The sequence below is a fragment of the Chenopodium quinoa genome, unplaced genomic scaffold (genome assembly GCF_001683475.1).
Source record: "Chenopodium quinoa cultivar QQ74 unplaced genomic scaffold, ASM168347v1, whole genome shotgun sequence".
Lineage (NCBI taxonomy): Eukaryota > Viridiplantae > Streptophyta > Magnoliopsida > Caryophyllales > Amaranthaceae > Chenopodium > Chenopodium quinoa.
The window spans coordinates 350,800-371,183 of NW_018742589.1; the positions used below are offsets into that span (position 1 = coordinate 350,800).

The 20,384-nt window shown below is 32.0% G+C and overlaps 1 protein-coding gene across 1 annotated transcript; it reads left to right on the forward strand.

The window, feature by feature from the left end:
* The first annotated feature begins 7,561 nt into the window (after nt 1-7,561).
* Nucleotides 7,562-14,223, forward strand: LOC110721083 (probable receptor-like serine/threonine-protein kinase At5g57670). Its single transcript, XM_021900202.1, has 9 exons — nt 7,562-8,119; nt 8,367-8,485; nt 8,633-8,751; nt 9,033-9,541; nt 11,262-11,516; nt 11,723-11,880; nt 11,991-12,212; nt 12,374-12,523; nt 12,875-14,223. The coding sequence occupies exons 1-9, from the start codon at nt 7,981-7,983 to the stop codon at nt 13,034-13,036; spliced, it is 1,833 nt and encodes a 610-aa protein (XP_021755894.1). The 5' UTR covers nt 7,562-7,980; the 3' UTR covers nt 13,037-14,223.
* Nucleotides 14,224-20,384: the final 6,161 nt, after the last annotated feature.

Here is a 20,384-nt window from a genome sequence, read left to right on the forward strand (position 1 = left end):
TTACATTAAAATTTTCTTAATAAAACCACACACTTTTATAAAGTTAGTATAGTTATGCCTGGTTCGATCACTAAAATTTTACATAGCTAATTAAAGGCTGGTCTTTGTTCCACTCGTAACAGAAAAGCAAAATCAACAACTGAAATTCAAATATTTTAGCCAAACCTTTATGCATTAAGAATAATAAGGAATAGTGACAGCCTTTTTATTAAAAAAAAAAAAAAAAAAAAAAAAGAAAAGATACACGATTTACAATTAATTTCGTGTTTTCTCGAGAAATATAACAAATTGATCGTAATAATAATGAAGAAAATAAGAGAATAGAGTTAATCGATCTCTTGGTGATTATATTGTTTATTCGGTGTCTCACATAAGCTTGTTCATCGGTCCAAGACCGGACCGAAAAAATAAATATCTCGATTCGGAGACCAAACCGATTAATTTGGGTCCACGGTTCAGTCCTTTTATTTCGATCCGGATCAATTTTTGAACACCCCTAGTCCCAAATAAAGTACCTACATAATTACATGAGAAACGAGTATATTTAATTTCACATAAAAAATCACAAAAAACACCTGAAAATTCCACACCTTATTTACATGAAAGAAAGTGTACGTAGCACTTTAGATTAAGGAATCATACACACTTAGGCGTTAGTTAGGCCACCTTAATTGAAATTATTATTATTATTTGTAATTGATTGAATAGATAATTAAGAACATGATAAAGAATCATAGTTATTATATTGACGATGGCATTGTTGGATTCTTGGCGTGACTTCATCTTTGATATCTTTTAGAAGTTTGGAATCATTATGTTGTTGATGGATAATATGGAACAATAACTCAAAAATTAAAATACGAGTAATAAATTAAGAGCAAAGAAAGAAAGTGCGTTATCATGGGATCCATAGGCTATTATTGCAATAGAAATTTAAATGTTGTGGCCTGACAGGTTAAATAATTCACACTCCGTATTAAATAAAAAATTATTACAAATTATTAAAATGTACTGTTATAAATAATTGTGGAGAATATAGTCTTAGAATCTGTTCACATTTACTGAACTGAGCTGAACTGAACTGAACGAAACTGATTGGGCTGAGCTGAACTGATTGGAGCTGAATTGAACTGAGCTGAAATGAATATTTTATGATCGGGAGAGGGAAATTAGGAGCTGAGTTGAACTGAACTGATTGGAGCTGAACTGAACTGAATTGAAATGAAATTAAGTAAATGCATGTGAACAGACCCTTAGATTATCTAATGTTATGTTGAATTTATTGGATTTAATTTTTCAAAAGAAACAAATTATAAGGTGAAAATAACCAAGTATAATCATTTTACACAATGAATTTCAATGATCGATTAACAATCAGTTTTCCATTGTGATTATTAACCCCCAAATGATAGGGTTTTTTATGTCGTCTTCCTCCATTGAAGATGCTCATGCATGAGTATTGTATTTTTCATTAAAAAGTGAGCTTCAAATTCTCCATTAAATTGAAGCTAAATAACATTATATTAAGAAACTTTGTTAACTTATAAAACCAAGAAATATGGTAAATTACAACTCTACTCACATACTAAAATCGAAAATGACAAAAATACCCCAAAGATAAACATACATTTATCTCGCAGAAAAACCTTATACCATATGAAGTACTCGTATGTATTAACTCATAACAAAAATGTCTTTTTTTTTTTATATAAATCACACTTTTCTCAATACTTTCAATTGAAGCGGACATATGATAAAAACCCATCTCCTAGAATGATTTTAGTTGTAGTGCCCAAAATATAAGAAGTCAATGATTTTCCATGAAAAAATAAGTACGTAGTGGAACAAGCAAATATATATCAATAATACACATATATTTACGGTCTAACACTATATTCGTCACATCATGCTCACTAGACAATACAAAAATGTAAATAGTGTAATCAAACTAAAGTATATCAAAACAAAAAGAGGTGAGAGAAATTAGGAAGAAATTGAATAGATAAAGTTAAGGGATTAAGCAATTGTAGCTTTCCATTTATTTTAAAAAGGTAAAAGATTGAAAACTATACATAGATAGGTCCATTTATTTTTATTTGTATGCACGATAAAGTTTAAATACAGCTAAATATATTCCATACCTTTGCAAAATAACCCAAGTACGTACGTATGTTTATGAGCCCACTCACTTTTTTTTTTTTTTTTTTTTTTTTTTTTTTTTGGAAGCATAGTTTTGTACTATTGTACTACATGATTAGGTTGTAAATGACCATTTTATACATATATTGATCATGCACAAATTATACAAGTACATGTTTTGTTTTGTTCTTGATTGAATTTTTAAAAAGTTGATGGAGTCCATCTCATGACTATTGCCCCCACAATTTTTTACTATTTATCTAAGAATAAGACTATATTTTTTCTGTGATAAAAATCTCATTAGAATGCGCTAGAAATCAAGGATTTGAAACAAAAAATATCATTGATTGAAAACAACCTAATCATAAAACGACTTGTAAAATCATAACACTCTCTTCTATAAGTCGTGAACATTAATATGATGGATTATGTATATCCATATCTTTCGAAGACTTATCATTAGCTTGATCATGCTCCATCGGTAGATATTTTGATCTAATATACATTAAAAATCTAAGGCTAACTTAATAAACATCTTTAAGTCAAATGTCATACTTACAGATTGAGTAATTATTATGATATTCCGAAAATGTTCAAACATTATTCATGTTACTTTTTTCTATGGAATTTTAAATTGGGCCACATGGTTAGGCCGAACTAAAAGAACAAGGCGGAGATCTATCGATGAATTTCAATCTCGAGTTTCTTCTAAACCATTGAATAAATTATAATGTCAAATCGATTTTCAATTCCAATGGCCAGTTTGTCATTAATTTCATTCTATACCCAATAATTGTTTTGATTTCAGGTAGTAAATGGTTTGGAATTAATGATTTGGACAAAATAATGCACATCAAAGAGGAACTACATGTGATAAGCGGATAAGGTACGTAAGATTGTAGAGCCCAAGTATATTGCATGTAGGCTGTCAGCATGTTGGATGAGTATTATTGAACATTTCGACATTCAGATCTCGAGAAGCTCAATCTCAACACAATGAAATTACAAGAACAATGGAAAATACCAAGTAAATTTAACAAGAGCAAAGTGATTTCAATTGCTTTCATAGTTACTTGTATGGTTTTCTTCACCAAGAGATTATGAGCCTAGACGTAAGACAGTCTGACTACATGATAATAGTTTAAGAAAAAAGGGTTGACTTTGAGACAATATTTTAATTTATATACAGAATATTATAACTTAAACTGAAAAATGGGATACTTGAATACGAGATAGATTTGGAGTACGAGAAAGCATGTAATAACCCTATTAAATTCACCATAGACATTTTGTAAACGCTTGTAGAAAGCCAAAAGACGATTGATGTCTTCAACTAGAGTTTGAAACTTCCATTGACTATGAAGTTGACCTAACCAAACTTAATATAACTTAATGCAATGAGCTTTAATTTACATTCTTGAATTAAGCGACCTTCAAATTATAGCTCTTATAAGAGCTGCTAAACGACTCCATATCAACTACACCAAATACGATTAGGTTGATGCATTCTCTATTTCAAAATTCAACTTTGAGATATTCTATACAAGGGTGCCAAAATTATTGGCCCGAAACAAGTAACGCTAAATATGTTAAAAGATGTAGTAGAACAAGTGGAATTTAAAACCATTAAATATAAAAATGGACTGATCTAGTTGGGCCAGGTCTGGACATTTATATGATAGATGAGGCATATCATGGGCTTTCTGACCCAGCCCAATGTCAATTATCATTCCAGTATTCTATTGTATTGAAAATTACTTCGTAAATAAGATATTCGACTATTTCACCAAATGTCACTAAATACTTACAAAATTTACCAAATGCCATCAAGGTTTTCAAAATTCACCAAATGTCATCAAAATTTTAAAAAATTCACCAAATGTCATTAATGACTAACGGCCGTTAACTCCGTTTGTCATTAAGATTAAATCATGACACGTGTCATGATAAGATTGGTTCATTTTAATTATTTATTTTGATTGATAAAAATAATACTTTTTTCTTGATTTTCGTGGCAAAAATTGCTCGGGTATAGTTTGAGGGGTCATTTTGATCCTTTATGGTTACAAATTAAGCTCGGAATTGACAAAAAAATAACGTAAATGCTCTGTTTTGTGTTCTGAAAAATATTTCGATTAGCGTGTCATTATTTTTTAACCATCAAATTGACCGGGTAAGGTTTTGGGGGTCATTGTTGTTCTTTATGGGTACAAATTAAGCTCAGAATTGACAAAAAAAAAAAGTAGATGCTCCGTTGTACGTGTTAAAAAATATTTCGATTAGGGTGTCATTATTTTTTCAACCATGATTGATTGGGTAAGGTTTAGGGGGTCTTTAGATCCTTTATGAGTTCAATTTAAGCTCGGAATTGATAAAAAAAAAAAAAAACATATATGCCCCATTTTGTATGTCGAGATCATAATTTTTTCGGGAACAAAATGCAAAACGGGGTATTTACGTCATTTTTTTTGCCGATTTCGAGTTTAATTTGTACCCATAAAAGATCCAAATGACCACCAAAACCTTACCCGAACAATATTCGTCACGAAAATTGAAAAAAGTATTAATTTTATTCATTAAAATAAATAATTATTGTGTATTAATTTTAAAAAGTAATGGTATTTGGTGAAATAATTTTTCAAAGTAATGACATTGGGTGAAAACATAATTGCATTAACGGAAAACTAACGTTCATATGCTATTAGTGGCATGAAGTGTCATTGTATGGTTTGTCAGTGGCATTTGGTGAATTTTGAAAACCTTGATGGCATTTGGTGAATTTTGTAAGTATTTAGTGGGATTTAGTGAAATGGCCGTAAGATATTTTATGTTTTTATTGCTTTCCACTTAAAAACCTAGATTGTGCATATTGCTGCCAGAGAAGCTCCTAACAATTTAGTTTTATTTATAAAAGGTACCAACATTTTAGTATGGAAAATTTTGGACTAGATTTGACCCATAAGTCGTTATTAGTTTAGCTCAACACCAGTACACAGGGGCGGATCTAGGGGGGATTCAAGGGGGTTCATTGAACCCACAAATTTTTTGGAAAAAAATTATAAATTTTAATTTTTTTTTAAAAAAAAAAGGTTTAAAAGAAATTTTTGTGAGAATAATTATCACACGGGTAAGTTTGGTGCATTGGTAATTCTCTGAATAAAAGAGCAGCGCGCCCCTTTAATATATTAGGTCTTAGGTTCGACTCCTACTGCCCTCTTTTTTTTGTACTTTTTTTTTACTCCTTACATTCACATTTCAATATTTCATATTTCAAAAATCAAACATCAGACATTTTTCCCCAAATTCCCAAACACCAAAACCCTAACCTTGCTTGACACCCTATGACCCTAGCCAGTAGCCACTAGCCGCCGCGGCACCGCACACCGAGACACCGACCGGCGACCACCTCACGTCCACACGGAGACACGGACGAGTGGACGAGGGACGACTCACGACTGTTCTGTCTTCTACTCTTCTGAGTTCAGATTTCAAGTTCTTCTAGTTCTACAATTGTGAGTCCTCTTAATCTCTTATTCCTCTACTAGTCTACTCCTATTAATTCTTAATCTTGGTTTGCTTGTTTTATTTTTTAAATTGGTTTATGGTTTTGATATATTGTTGAATTGTTGAGAAATTGAATTGTAGAAAGTTAGAAGTTAGAAACTTAGAATTATAAATTTTTACTTGTTCTGTTAATTGAAATTTGATAATTAGAAGAAGTTTATATTGTCAAATTTGTGTTTATTGGGGACTTGTGATTTTAATTGATAATTAATTGTGTATTTTGTGTATTATTGTAGATTGTAGAGCTTTTGTTACTATGATTATAATTGATGATTAACGAGAAGTTTTTTTTTTTTATTGTGTAATCCATCCATTTGTAATAAAAAATTGAATTTATGTATTGAATTTTTAATCAATATATGATCATCGTTTTTTTTTTAAGATTTCGAACCCACAGTTCAGAAATGCTGGATACGCCACTGCCAGTACATGACTACATGATAATTTGAGTACGTATGCATTAATGTTAAGTACAATTGGAATAAGGTGAAAGCCTAATCACACTATTACATTCTTCAACGTAGACCTCCCGTAATTCATCATCTTCATAAATTACAAAAATGCCCTTAATGGGTGGAATGCTTACAAATCATACCTCTCTTATCGATCAGGCCCTTAGAAAAAGTGAAAATATCAATACTTAGAGAATCCAATATGAAAATTTGGCAAATGGATCTGTATACTAACAATAGCAATCTATAGATGATAATAATTATAATAACAAGAACAACAATGATGATGTGTTGGTGCAACACTTAACATGTAGTCTAAGACAAACAATTTCCAAGAGCAATCATTTACTTTATCATACTAAAATAAATCACCCTTTTATTTCTTCCTTCTTTATTTAATTTATCTCTCAATCTAACTAATTAACTAAAGTCTTCATCATATGCGTCAGTTACATCCTATTCCAACTGTTCATTCATTAAAAAAATTAAAAAGTTTATTTTCTTTCTTTCTTTTTTTTTTTTTAATTTTTTTAGTGCCACATTATCAATCTGCTCTTCTTCTACCAAACCCTAGAAAAGAATAGTAAAATTACAAACATTTAATTTGTAGCCAGTAAGAGATGAGGCTTTTCTCAATTTTATCGCTTTCATAGCAAGAAAAAATAATCAAATAATAAAATTGCAATTGCACTGTAATCCCACCACCTTTGCTTACCCCTTAAAGCACCCTACCTGTAACACTTAACCATTCTCCCAAAAAAATATATAAATTGATCATATTTTATTAGCTAGCCAATTATATTATCTTTTAGATTTACGACTATTAGATTTATGAAGTTTACACCTTATAGAAAATTTTGGTAGGGATCATAATATAGGACAATATTGCATGTTGTTGAACTTCTCATTTTATTTTGTGCTACAATAATATGCATTACAAATTTTTATAACATGAACGGTGTAACTTGTTATTTTGTTTAAATGGATGCGTTTTTTTTACTAGGAAACCTTTGTAGTTGTTGAATGAAACCAATTTATACCTATATAAAGTTCGAACTTTTCTAATTAGTTTGTTCTAAAATCATTTATATGCATTTTTAGCTTTTAATTATTTAACATTTTTTCAACCAATTACAAATTGAATTATCAATTCTCTGAAACAACTCGACATAATATGTAATATGGCATACATTTCTGCGCGGACAAAGTACATACAACTATTGATCTAAATTATCTATTTTTTCATTAAGGTAAGATACATCCTTATTCATTTTTATGATCAACACATATATGATGTCTCTTAAAGTGTAAAAAATCTATAATGATATTAAAGGGAAAAAAATTTAACACAAACAATAATACTTTCAATCCAATTACTTGAGTCTTGAAAGACAAATGATTGTACATGAAGTACAACTCAATTTCCTTCTATATTCAAACTTCCAAAACTAGTCATTTATATCAAACATGATTATCATCATTAAAAGTGGTTATAACCCTTTTTGTTAGTTATTCATTCTTAGAAATCAATTGAGTAAGTTTTTTTTATTTTTATTAAAAAAAAAAAAAAAAAACATGCTTGTATGAGAAGAATGACTAGTAAGTGAGGCAAGCAAATAAGGTGGTGGTCTCACTCCTCCCCACTATACCTAATCTACTCTTTTTTCATGCACATAAATAAAATTTCAAACTTCATTCTTTTTCCACTCGTGTACTTCTCATAATTTTAATCCAAGTTAATTTAAAAAAGAAATCAAAGTAACAAATTTTATTAAACACCCTTTAATTCCATTACTACTATTATTATTATTATTATTATATTGTGATGATCCCTTGTTCAACAGCTCCAGCAACAGTAATAGTTGCAACTTCATTAGAATTTGATGATGCAAAAGATCTTCTTTCTTGGGCTATCAACATTCTTTCTCATCCCAACGACACCATTATAGCACTACATGTTATAGGTTTGTCATATTTTTTTTTTATATATATATTAGATTAATTATGTTAAGTTTTGTCAAAAAAAAAAAAAAAAAAAATTATGTTAAGTTTAATTATAAGTATATTTCTTACAATTTATTTGGTGATCGTGCAAATTTTGATATCTTATCTTGTTACTATGGAGTAGTTGAATGTGATATTGTTTAATTTCCTTAGTTTATATTGATCTCTTAGCTTGTTATAATGAAATGTGTGGTATATATGTAACAGTAGGAAAGGAGCCTAAGAAACTTGTGCCTAAATCAAGAGATTATAGACGATTTCGCCGAGCTAAATCTTTTGTTCTTTCTGTCATGGGAGAGTTTGCCGAGACTTGCCAGTGTAAACAGGTACCTATCTATATACTTTGCCAATTGCTTAAAATCATCCAATATTAATTATATGGCTTTATTATTGTTCCATACATTATTGTTCTATACATATATGTGTTTCTTTTTCCCATGTTTGATTATATCGTGTTGAATGATATATTGTAGGTGTACTTGGAGGCTAGAGTTGTATATAGCTCGAGTATAGGGAGTGGTTTAATCGACGAGGCTAAGAGAACAACCGCGGAATTTCTAGTTCTAAAAGGATCAAAGCTTGAACCAAAAAGGTAGACATATTAACATAATACTTTTATTTGATTGGATTTCAAAATTTTCAATTATGCGGACTTTTTTTAGTTATCTAGGTTCTTTGGGAGACGTGAGAAATAATGTATAACAAACAAGTAATTTTGTAAATGTTGTTATGTACTTTTTTTATTAGAAGTTCATATACAATATGATACGTTACTCATGATAGAATTATCAATCATAATATCATATGATATCAATTTAATTACTATTTCATGTAAGTTACTGATGTTTTTTTTGGAATCTACATGACGAATAGAACAACAGGGGAAATTTCAAAGCATTGCATGAAATATGCCCCAAAAGGTTGCTCAATTATCACAATTGGGCAACTAGAAAAAGAAGCAACATTGGATTCATCATCAATCTTAAAGGAAGGTACATTAGAAGAGAAGTCTCCTAGGACAGTTTTGAATGGTGTTGAAGGGGAAAGTGCTCCTAGTACCGAAGATGATAACTCTAGTTTTGATGATTCGAGTAGCAACTCCGAATCATCTTTACCTGTATCACCACCAACATCAACAACAACGACAACAACAATAGTAAAAACAAAAACAACAACGACGACAACAACAACAACGACCAAGTTTAAGGAGTCGCCTTTGAGACGTGTAGCGTCATTTTTCTTGAAGAACACGTCAAGTGGAAGGAGAAGAAATAATGAGAAATGTAGCATTGGTGTTGGTGGAGTAGAAAAGCTCCCAAAACCTTCTTTAAAATACTTTAGTTATGATGAGATCTCACAAGCTACCAAAGATTTTCATCCAGGTAATTAATTTTAAATGATAGATCAATTTTTAGCTTTTTCTCTTCTTAAGCAATTATTTTTCGTTTCAATTTTTCTGTTATTTATTTTCTTATGTTTGGCTTAACTAGTCGAAATAATTATTACTTTATATATGATTAGGATTACTATCTCTTATGGAGTAAATAATAAAGTAATACGTATTTTTTCTATAAAAATTAATGTGGTGATTTTGTACCATCTGATATAATTTATGACACATAATTGTATCATGTTCTCTAAGAATTATCGATTTTTATAAAACACAAATGCATGTCACACACTCACACTAACTAATAGTGGCAATGCACAAAATATATGCAACGTCGTACGTACCTTTCAAAGTAGTATCAAAGAAGCACATTTATCATTGGCAAGAATGTCTTCATCATTTGAGATGTTTAAGGGTCTTCTAATTCTCCTATTGTACCTTAAATAAATAATGCATCATTACAATGACAAAAATAGATCGATTTAGACGTGATGCATTCTTTTTTCATGGTACATTAATTTGATATGTTACCGACATCTATAAACATTGACCAATATATTAAAAAAACAGAAATCTACCTGTACACTTTAGCAAAAGTTCAATTAATGTCTTAATCTACCACTACGGCCTCTAAATTATGCCATAATTAACTAACAAAAACCTTTAAGGCATCGTTTTTTGTTTAAAAAAAAAACAAAAAACCAAACATAGGAAACAAGGAAAATGTGTTTTCACTTTTCTGTCGGTTTTCAAAGTTATTATGATTTTAATAAAATTAGCTAATTTTTAATTCATTATATGACATGTATCATATGATTTTGAAAACAAAAAACCAAAAAATAGAAACTCACAGTGATGCCAAACGAACCCTTATTTATTTATTTATTTATTTATTTATTCCTTATAAAAAAATTGCATAAGACACTAAAAGTATAAAGAACAAGCATTACAAACAAAAAATAGTTAACATCAATCAACACATAATTTTGTCATAAATTCTTTAGTTAATATCAATTTATAACAAACGAAGTACTGTAGTTGTTTATACATAGTTTATAGATTTCCATTAAAGTTGCATACATCACAAACCGATGAATTTAATTAGGGATTAAATTTTGGTCATTCTAGTATATTGGATGCAATCTTATGTCCATTTGAGAGTATCATAAACAAGGGTTGTTTAAAAACAATAATAACATCAAGTTGACAAGTAGTGTGTGTTGCAAGAAATGACAGAAATTCGGGATTTTCTCAAACCTTCTTACCCTCTTTCTCTTTCTTGCATCATTACAATTTACGAGTACAAAATAAAATTTATGATAATCGGTATTTTAATTTTGCCTGTATCCCAACAATTAACGCTAAAATTAAGAATAATGGATCTAAGGAAATAGGGTTAAATTAACGTCTAAATCGATTTCACATTAAATTACTATGTATTGTTTATTTAATACAAAGTAGGTTTCTTTATAGTATTGAATTAAAGAATTATCTTAATAATAGTGACAATTTTTCATGAAAAAACACCTTTAATTTATACTCCATATTGGACTACTTAAGATGCATGCATGCTACGAGAAAAATTACTACGTATATTAGATCCATATTTTATTGAAAACTATCCGACATTATTATAAATTTGTATTTACATATGTTCTATGTTTACTAAAGTTTAAATAGTTTATAATCTTGAGTCATAAAAAATGATGCAGATAACATGATAGGACAAGGTGGATATTCGGAGGTATATAGAGGAGATATGCAAGATGGAAAGAGCATAGCAATTAAAAGATTAGCCAAAGACAACACTAATCCACACAAAGAGAAGGAATTTCTTATTGAATTGGGTATTATTACTCAAGTTTCTCATCCGAACACGGCTTCATTAATTGGTTACTGTATTGAAAATGGTCTCTATCTCATTTTCCCTTTCTCCTCTAATGGCAACCTCTTTGATGCCCTTCACGGTAATTTCAACTCTTCAACTGTATATCATGTTGTTAAAACTCATTATAATTAGGATACAACCATGATTTAACTAATGTATATATAGTTATTAGAGGGATAACATATTTGAAAATTCGAAGATATTTGCATTATTTCGACTTTACTAAGAAATGTGACAACTATTTTTATACATTTTATAAAAGTTTGCCTTTATTTTTTTTGCCAGATGACGAAAGAAAGTCATTAGAATGGGCAGTGCGGTACAAAATAGCAATAGGTATAGCAAAAGGACTCCATTACTTGCACAAGTGTTGCAAACATCGTATCATACATCGTGATATCAAAGCTTCCAACGTCCTTCTTGGACCAGATTATGAACCACAAGTAAGATTATATTACCAACCACAATTTAAATTGTTTATCAAGCAAAGTTTAATAATAAATACTTGGTACAATATAATCATGTCTAAATTTATAAACTTTGGGTGATGTAGATTACAGATTTTGGACTAGCAAAGTGGGTCCCAAGCAATAAGTCAAGTTATCAAAATGCATTTTTGCCAATAGAAGGCACATTTGGATACTTAGCACCAGAATATTTTTTGCATGGAATTGTGGATGAAAAGACCGATGTTTTTGCATTTGGCATTCTTCTTCTTGAGATTATCACCGGTCGAAGACCTATTGATTCTTCCACACAAAGTCTTCTATTATGGGTAATTATATTATTTAATTAAGCATAATTGAATAACACTAAGCAATGGATTTAATTTGTTAGAGCATTTGGTATTGCGGGTTTATATCAAATATGTTTGTTGATTTGTTAAACCCAAATTAAACTTGTTTTACCTTATATATGTTTGTGTCTCTCTTCTAGGCTATGCCATTAATGGAGAATGGGAAAATCTCAGAGCTAGTTGACACAAGATTAGAGGGTGAATATGACCAAGACCAATTACACAAAATTCTACTTACAGCTTCTTGTTGTGTGAGACATTCCTCTACATGGCGTCCCTCAATGAATGAGGTAAATTAAGCTACAATACATTAAGGGGGCACTTGGTATAAAAATTGCAACGTTACCTTTTTTTATTTGTTTGGTTTAAACAAGAAAAGTAATCACCTAAACCCAACTCTCATTATTTTTTGTTTGATCGATAAAGTTAAAGGTATTTGTTACCTTAGCTTGGCTTTTAGATAGGTAGCAAATAGGTGGAAACCATTACCCTTATGTAATGGTAATTGTTACCCAAGCCTTCTAACCAAACACTCGGTAACAATAATAGTTTTAATGAATCCTTAAAAATACTCTTAGCAAACATGCTTTATTTTCTTCTCCCGTCAAATCTTAATTTGGTTATTTTGTGTACGTGTGTAGGTGTTGGAGTTGTTATCAGAAGGCCAAAACTCTGAAATTGCTCGGATATGGGGTGTTCAAAAGAGTTCATCGGACGAAATAGATGATTATTCTATGATTTTTGGCTATAATGTCCCTATTGATAAGGAATTAGAAAAGGCAATAGCAGAACTTGAAATTTAGAAGATTTATAAACTCTAATTTCGCATGAGATTGTGTTATAATACTAGTATTTCATTTTGTGAGACAGGGTGACTTTTTTTTCTAATTTGTAGGGGGTAACTTAATTGTTCCTTTATCGGATATTCAAGCTATCTTTTGTAATTTGTACTCGTGATAAATTAATGTAGATTGTTAGCTTAAAACTTGTTATATATATTAATACCCTGGTCTTTATTAGCTAAGCTATCTGTTCAGTGTGTATATTACTATTAGGCTTTTTTTTATTTTATTTTGTCCAAACTTTTTTCAAGAACATAGAGCCAATATAGTCATTTGGAACAAATAACCGGATGATCCACATGTTCTACATGTCATTAACGACATATTTCTAACTGTGCAACTTTACATTATTAAAGGAACGAATAAAGTAGAAAGAGTTGTAGCCTTGTAATGTACCGCAGCAATGGTGAAAATGATTGTTAATACCTTTGCAAGTTGTTTTCGACTTTTGGTTAAGTTGATTCTTTGATATGATTCTTAGGTTTTTTTTAGCGTGGTCTTTGACAATTTATTTTGTAAGATTGACATAAAGTAGAATTGAAAAATGCACTACATGAATTAGCTTGATTTTTGTTGGCTTTGTATAAGCAAAGACCTTTTGTTGGGCAAAATACTTGGGGCATGTATGTATGATGTATCAAAAGCAACTTCAAACCAAACATGTTTTACTTGGGGCATTTGCAGAAGTGGGCTTTCCTTATAACATATTTAAAAATGGGCTTAAGTCCCTGTGATTACCCAACTTTTGATGCGAACCAACTCTTTGTTACTTGGTTGTATCTTTGATCTTTTAGCCTTTTAGGCTGTTGAGCTACTGTGTTGTGTATTATGTTAAGCCTATTTATTTTTTGTTATTTAAGTGCGGATCATTTACCTAACAAGGTTCAATCAGTAAGGTTGTGAGATTGCTTCCTAATCCTAGTTTTTTTTTTTTTTTTCCTAGCTCTATCACTATCACAATATACAGTTTATATGGGAATTTCTATAAATCATAACCTAATCTCCAATTTTAAGCTTTTAATTGTCCTTAATTACAAACCTAGCTGCCAATTAGCTAGCCCAAATCAGTTCATCAATTGTGCTTATCATCAAAGTTACATCCGAAGACATGTGTTAAGGCCTAATATTGTACTTAGTATTGTATTTAGTTAATGGGCCGGTTTATGTTTATAAGGCCTAATCTCTTTTCTTAGGGTGTATATATATATACTTTGTGCATAAGCTAATACAACATACAGAAATATTCATTCTCTAAAGTTTGACAACATGAGATGGAACATGAGCCTAATCTCTAGCCTAACCCTTTCTAAGTTTTATAATAAAAAAATTTTGTATTCCAAGTTCCAATTGCAATTAATTTTGTCGGGTCAAAGTTACCTTATCTATTTGGTTGTAAACATCAAGTAGAGTTGTCAATTCGGGTAAAAGGGTCGGGTTTGGGTTGGGTAAGGGTGGGTCGGGTCAACTCGGGTCAGATCAATTCGGATTAATTCCATAACCTATGCGGGTCGGGTTTGGGTTGGGTCATGCTTGAGTCGGGTCACGTCGGGTCATACTTCTTATCGGGTTTGGGTCGGGTTTAGGTCGGGTTAATAACAGGTCGGGTTACATTTGGGTCAGGTGAACAATAGGTCGGGTTTAATTCGGGTTTTCACAGGTTAAAACGGGTAAGGGTAATTCTCGGGTTCGAGTCGAGTTCGGTTCAAGTCAATAATTTGCGAGTTAGAATCAGGTCGGGTCATTCTCGGGTTTGAGTCGGGTTCGGTTTAAGTCAATAATTTGTGGATTATAATCAGGTCGGGTCATTTTCAAATTGGGTCATTCTCGGGTTCAAGTCAATAATTTGCGGGTTATAATCATATTGGGTCATTTCCAAGTCGGATCATTCTCGGATTCAAGTCAGATTATGTTCAAGTCAATAATTTGCAGGTTACAATCAGGTCAGGTCATTTTCAAGTCAGGTCATATTCGGGTTCAACTAAGTATAAATATATAATTATCATTTTTATCAAGCTAATTATTTCCTTTGACTATAATATATATGACAATATACTAGGGAACCATAGTCTATAATTTAGAAAGATAATTATCTATTTTGACCATACAACAAATATATATTATATTTAACTCTTAAATTTGAGGATAATGCTCCTTTTTTTTGCTAGCCTGGACCAACTTGGTCTCCCTAAACAAAATTCTTTGATCAAAAATTATAAGGTGGTCTAAATTGCATTTAAGATGATTTGAAATCGGGTCATGAAAATTTTGGGTTGAATTTAGGTCGGGTTTATAACAAGTCGTGTTAATTTTGAGTCGGGATAGTAACAGATTGGATTAAATTTTTGGGTAGGGTAAGTGGTAGGTCTGGTAAAATTTGGGTCGGGTCAATAACAAGTCGGATTAAATCGGGTCGGGTTTGTAATAGGTTGGGTTAAATTCGAATCGAGTTAGGAACGGGTCGTGCTGAATTCAGGCCAGGTTAGTAACAAGTTGGATTAAATTTGGGTTTTGATGGATTAAAACGGGTTAGGGTCAATTTCGGTTCAAGTCGAGTTTGGTGCAAGTTAATTTAATTAGCCGTTGTAAACCGGTAAATCGGTGCAAGTTGTAAACCGTTAAATTGGCCGTTTAACAGCAAATTGGATGGTTTCACACACCCAATTGAAATTCCGTAGGGTATTAAGGACCATGGTAAACATTTCGACAATTTTTATTTCCGGCCCAAAAACAGTCAAAAAATTCCAAATCGAAGGCTAATATCCACACATTTTGAGTAATTTTGGAGGCTTCAGGGCCCGGTGTCGAAAAGTCTTGAAATTCTATGGGATATATCTCGGGGTCATATAATGTCGTTTGGAACCATATATGATCATTAGTTGTTGTCATAAATGTTCGTGGTAGGCTTGAATTAATGAAATCGGTGTAAGTTGTAAACAGAATTTAGCCGTTTAACAGCAAATTGGATTGTTCCACACACCCAATTGGACTCCCGGAATGTAATAGGGACAATGGTAAACATTTCGGTAATTTTTATTTCCAGGCGAAAAAAGGCAAAAAATTCCAAAATTAAAGGCCAATATTCACGTTTTTCGAAAAAAATTGGAGGTTTTGGGGCCCAGTATAGAAAAGTCTTGATATTTTAAGGGATTCATCTTGGGGTCATTTAGGGCCTATTATCATTAACTGAACTCAGCTGAACTGAACTGAAATGAATTGAATTGAACTTAACTGAACTGAACTGAACTAAGCTGAACTGAACTAAGCTGAACTGAACTGAACTTAACTTAACTGAACTGAATTGAGCTGAATTGAACTGAACTGAACTGAAATGAATATTTTATAACAGAAGGAAATTTGGAGCTGAACTGAACTGAATTGAAATGAATATTTTATAAGAGACGGAAATTAGGAGCTGAACTGAACTGAACTGAGCTGAACTGAACTGAACTGAATTTCAACGTAAGAGAACAATCCCTTTATTTCGTTTGGAACTATATTTGATCATTATATGTTATCATAAATGTTCGTAGAATGCTTGAGTTAGTGAAATCCGTGCAAGTTGTAAACTGGTAAATTGTCCGTTTAAGGGCAAATTAAACGGTTCCACCAACCCAATTGGTCTCCTGGAGGATATTAGGGACCATAGTAAACATTTCGTCAATTTTTATTTGTGGACGAAAAAAACTCAAAAGCTTTCAAAATTGAAGACTAATATCCATGTTTTTTTAGAAATTTTGGAGGTTTCGGAGCCCAGTGTCGAAAAGTCTTGAAATTCTAGGGGACACGTTTCGAGGTTATATAATGTCGTTTGGAACCATATATGATCATTATTTATTGTCATAAAATGTTCGTGGTAAGCTTGAGTTAATGAAATCGGTGCAAGTTGTAAACCAGTAAATTTGCCATTTAAAGGCAAATTGGATGGTTCCACCCACCCAATGGGACTCCCGAACAGTATTCGGGATTATGGTAAATATTTCGGCAAATTTTATTTCCGGGCGAAAAAAAAGTCAAAAATTACAAAATTGAAGGCTAATATCCACGCTTTTTAAGAAATTTTTGGAGGATTCAGGGACCGGTGTTGAAAAGTCTTGAAATATATGGGATACATCTCGTGGTCATATAATATCGTTTGGAGCCATTATGATTATTATATGTTGTCATAAATGTTTGTGGTGGGCATGATTCAATGAAATCGGTGCAAGTTGCATTGTAAACCGGTAAATTAGCCGTTTAAAGCAAATCGGATAGTTTAACCCATAGAATTGGACTTCCGGAGGGTATTAGGGACCATGGTAAAAATTTCGGCAATTTTTATTTCCGGGCAAAAACGCTTTTTGAGAAATTTTTGAGGTTTCGGGGCACGGTGTTGAAAAGATTTGAGATTTTAGGAACTACATATCGGGGTCATATAATGACATTTGGAACCATATATGATCATTATATGTGTGTCATAAATGTTCGTGGTAGGTTTGATTTAATGAAATTGGTGCAAGTTACAAACCGTTAAATATGTCGTTTAAAGGCAAATTGGATGGTTCCACACACCCAATTAGACTTCCGAAGGGTATTAGAAACCATGGTAAAAATTTCAGCAATTAATATTTTTGAGGGAAAATGTCTAAAAATTCAAAAAATAAAGGCTAATATCTACTCTTTTTGAGAAATTTTGGACGTTTCGGGGCTCGGTGTCGAAAAGTATTGAGATTCCAAGGAATATATCTCAGGGTCATATAATGTCGTTTGGAACCATATATGATCATTATTTGTTGTCATAAATGTTCGTGGTAGGCTTGTGTTGATGAAATCGGTGCAAGTTGTATACCGGTAAATTGATCGTTTAAAGGCAAATTGGATGGTTCCATCCACCCAATTGGACTCCCGAAGGGTAATTGGGACCGTGGTAAACTATTCGCAATTTTTATTTCCGGGCGAAAAAAGTAAAAAAAAATTCCAAAATTGAAGGCTAATATCAACACTTTTTGAGAAATTTTGGAGGTTTCAAGGCCTGGTGTCGAAAAGCCTTGAAATTCTAGGGGATATATCTCGGGGCCATATATTGTCATTTGGAATCATATATGATCATTATTTGTTGCTATAAATGTTCATGGTAGGCTTAAATTAATGAAATCGATGCAAGTTGTAAACCGTTAAATTTGTCGTTTAAAGGCAAATTGGATGGTTCCACCCATCCAATTGGACTCTCGGAGGTTATTAAGGAACGAGGTAAACATTTCGTCAATTTTTAATTCTGGGTGAAAAAATGTCAAAAAATTCCAAAATTGAAGTCCAATATCCACACTTTTTGAGAAATTTTGGAGGTTTCGAGACCTGGTATCGAAAAGTCTTGAAATTCTAAGGGAAACATTTCGGGGTCAAATAATGTTGTTTGGAACCATATATGATCATTCTTTGTTGTCATAAATGTTCATGGTAGGCTTGAGTTAATGAAATCCGTGCAAGTTGTAAATCGGTAAATTGGCCGTTTGAAGGCAAATTAGATGGTTCCACCCGCCCAATTGGACTCCCGAAGGGTATTAGAGACCGTGGTAAATATTCTGGAAATTATTATTTCCGAGCGAGAAAGTCTAAAAATTTCAAAAATTAAGGCTAATATCCATGGTTTTTGAGAAATTTTGGAGGTTTTAGGGCCCGGTATCGAAATTCCAGGGAATATATCTCAGGGTCATATGATGTCGTTTGGAACCATATATGATCATTATTTGTTGTCATAAATATTCGTGGTAGGCTTGAGTTGATGAAATCGGTGCAAGTTGTATACCGGTAAATTGGTAATTTAAAGGCAAATTGGATGGTTCTATCCACCTAATTGGACTCCCGGAGGGTATTAGGGACCATGTTAAACAATTCAGAAATTTTTATTTCAGGGAGAAAAAAGTCAAAAAAATTCCAAAATTGAAGGCTAATATCTAGGGCTGGCAAAAGCTGACCCGACCCGACAACCCGACCCGAACCCAACCCGAAATAAATGGGTTTTGATAGAGATTTTCAACCCGTTTATGTAATTGGGTCAACCCGAACCCAACCTGAAGTTAAACGGGTCGGGTTCAGGTTGAAAATCCCAACCCGAAACCAACCCGCATAAACCCGTTTATTTAATTGGGTCGGTTTCAGGTCGGGTCAACCCGAACCCAACCCGCTTAACTTAAAACACTAATTTAAAAATATGGGCCAAGCCCAAATTATCTAACCCTAAGCTTTTCCTCTTTCACTCGCCGCTTTCTTTCAGACTTTCACTCAAACTCTCTTTCTTCTCAGTTTCTCTCTCTTCTCTCCTCTCTTTTCTCTCTCTAACTCTTGAAGATTGAAATAAAAATTCTTGAACCTTGAAGATTGAAGCTTCATCTCAAACATTCTGAAGGTAATAATCCTATTATTCGATTTTTTATGAGTTTGTTTGCTCATGAGTCATTTGTTTATGCAATTTCCTTGATTTGGTTATGCAATTTTCAGATTTCTTTGATTTTTTAAGCGATTTTTTGCTATTATGGTTTATGTATGCTTTGTTTATGTGATTTAATCATTTAATGTTGTTCGTTTGTTATTTTCTTACTCTGCAATTTCTTTCGAAGATTTGATTTGTTATTTACTTATTTTGCGATTATTTGCGATTTGTTTATGCGATTTTTTGCCCTGATTTGATTTTCTTACTCTGCAATTTCATGAGTTTGATTCTTTATGTCATGACTCATGAGTTTATACTTCTGTTTTTCATGTTTATACTTCGGATATGAGTGTAATTCTTTCTTTAATTTATTCACAGATGGCTAATAGCCCTAATCCTGATGAACCCATTGATCTTCCGGATTCTGATTCAGATGATGAAGTTTCTGATTCTCATCAAACGGAATCAAAGAAGAAAACCTCTAATGTCACCTCGCTGAATAAGCCTGGAATTCATTTCAAGCGCCAACGAAAGCTCACTTCAGATGTGTGGGCAAATTTTGAATTCCTTGATAAACCTGACGAACAAGGTAACATCATTTGCATGTGTAAAAAATGTGGGCAGAAATATAATGCTGAAAGTAGGCAAGGAACTGGTAATTTAAAACGCCACATTAAGAAATGTAAAAAAAGGACCTTTAAAGATGTGGGTCAGATGATTATTGATTCAAGCAGTTCTGGTTCTATGATGAATAGGGTTCCTACAATTGATTATGATATTGTTCGTGAGATGTTGTCTATTGCTGTGGTGAAACATGATTTGCCTTTTCAGTTTGCTGAATATAGTGCTGTTAGGAAGTTGATTAATTACATAAATCCTGATGTTAAACTTGTGTCTCGAAAT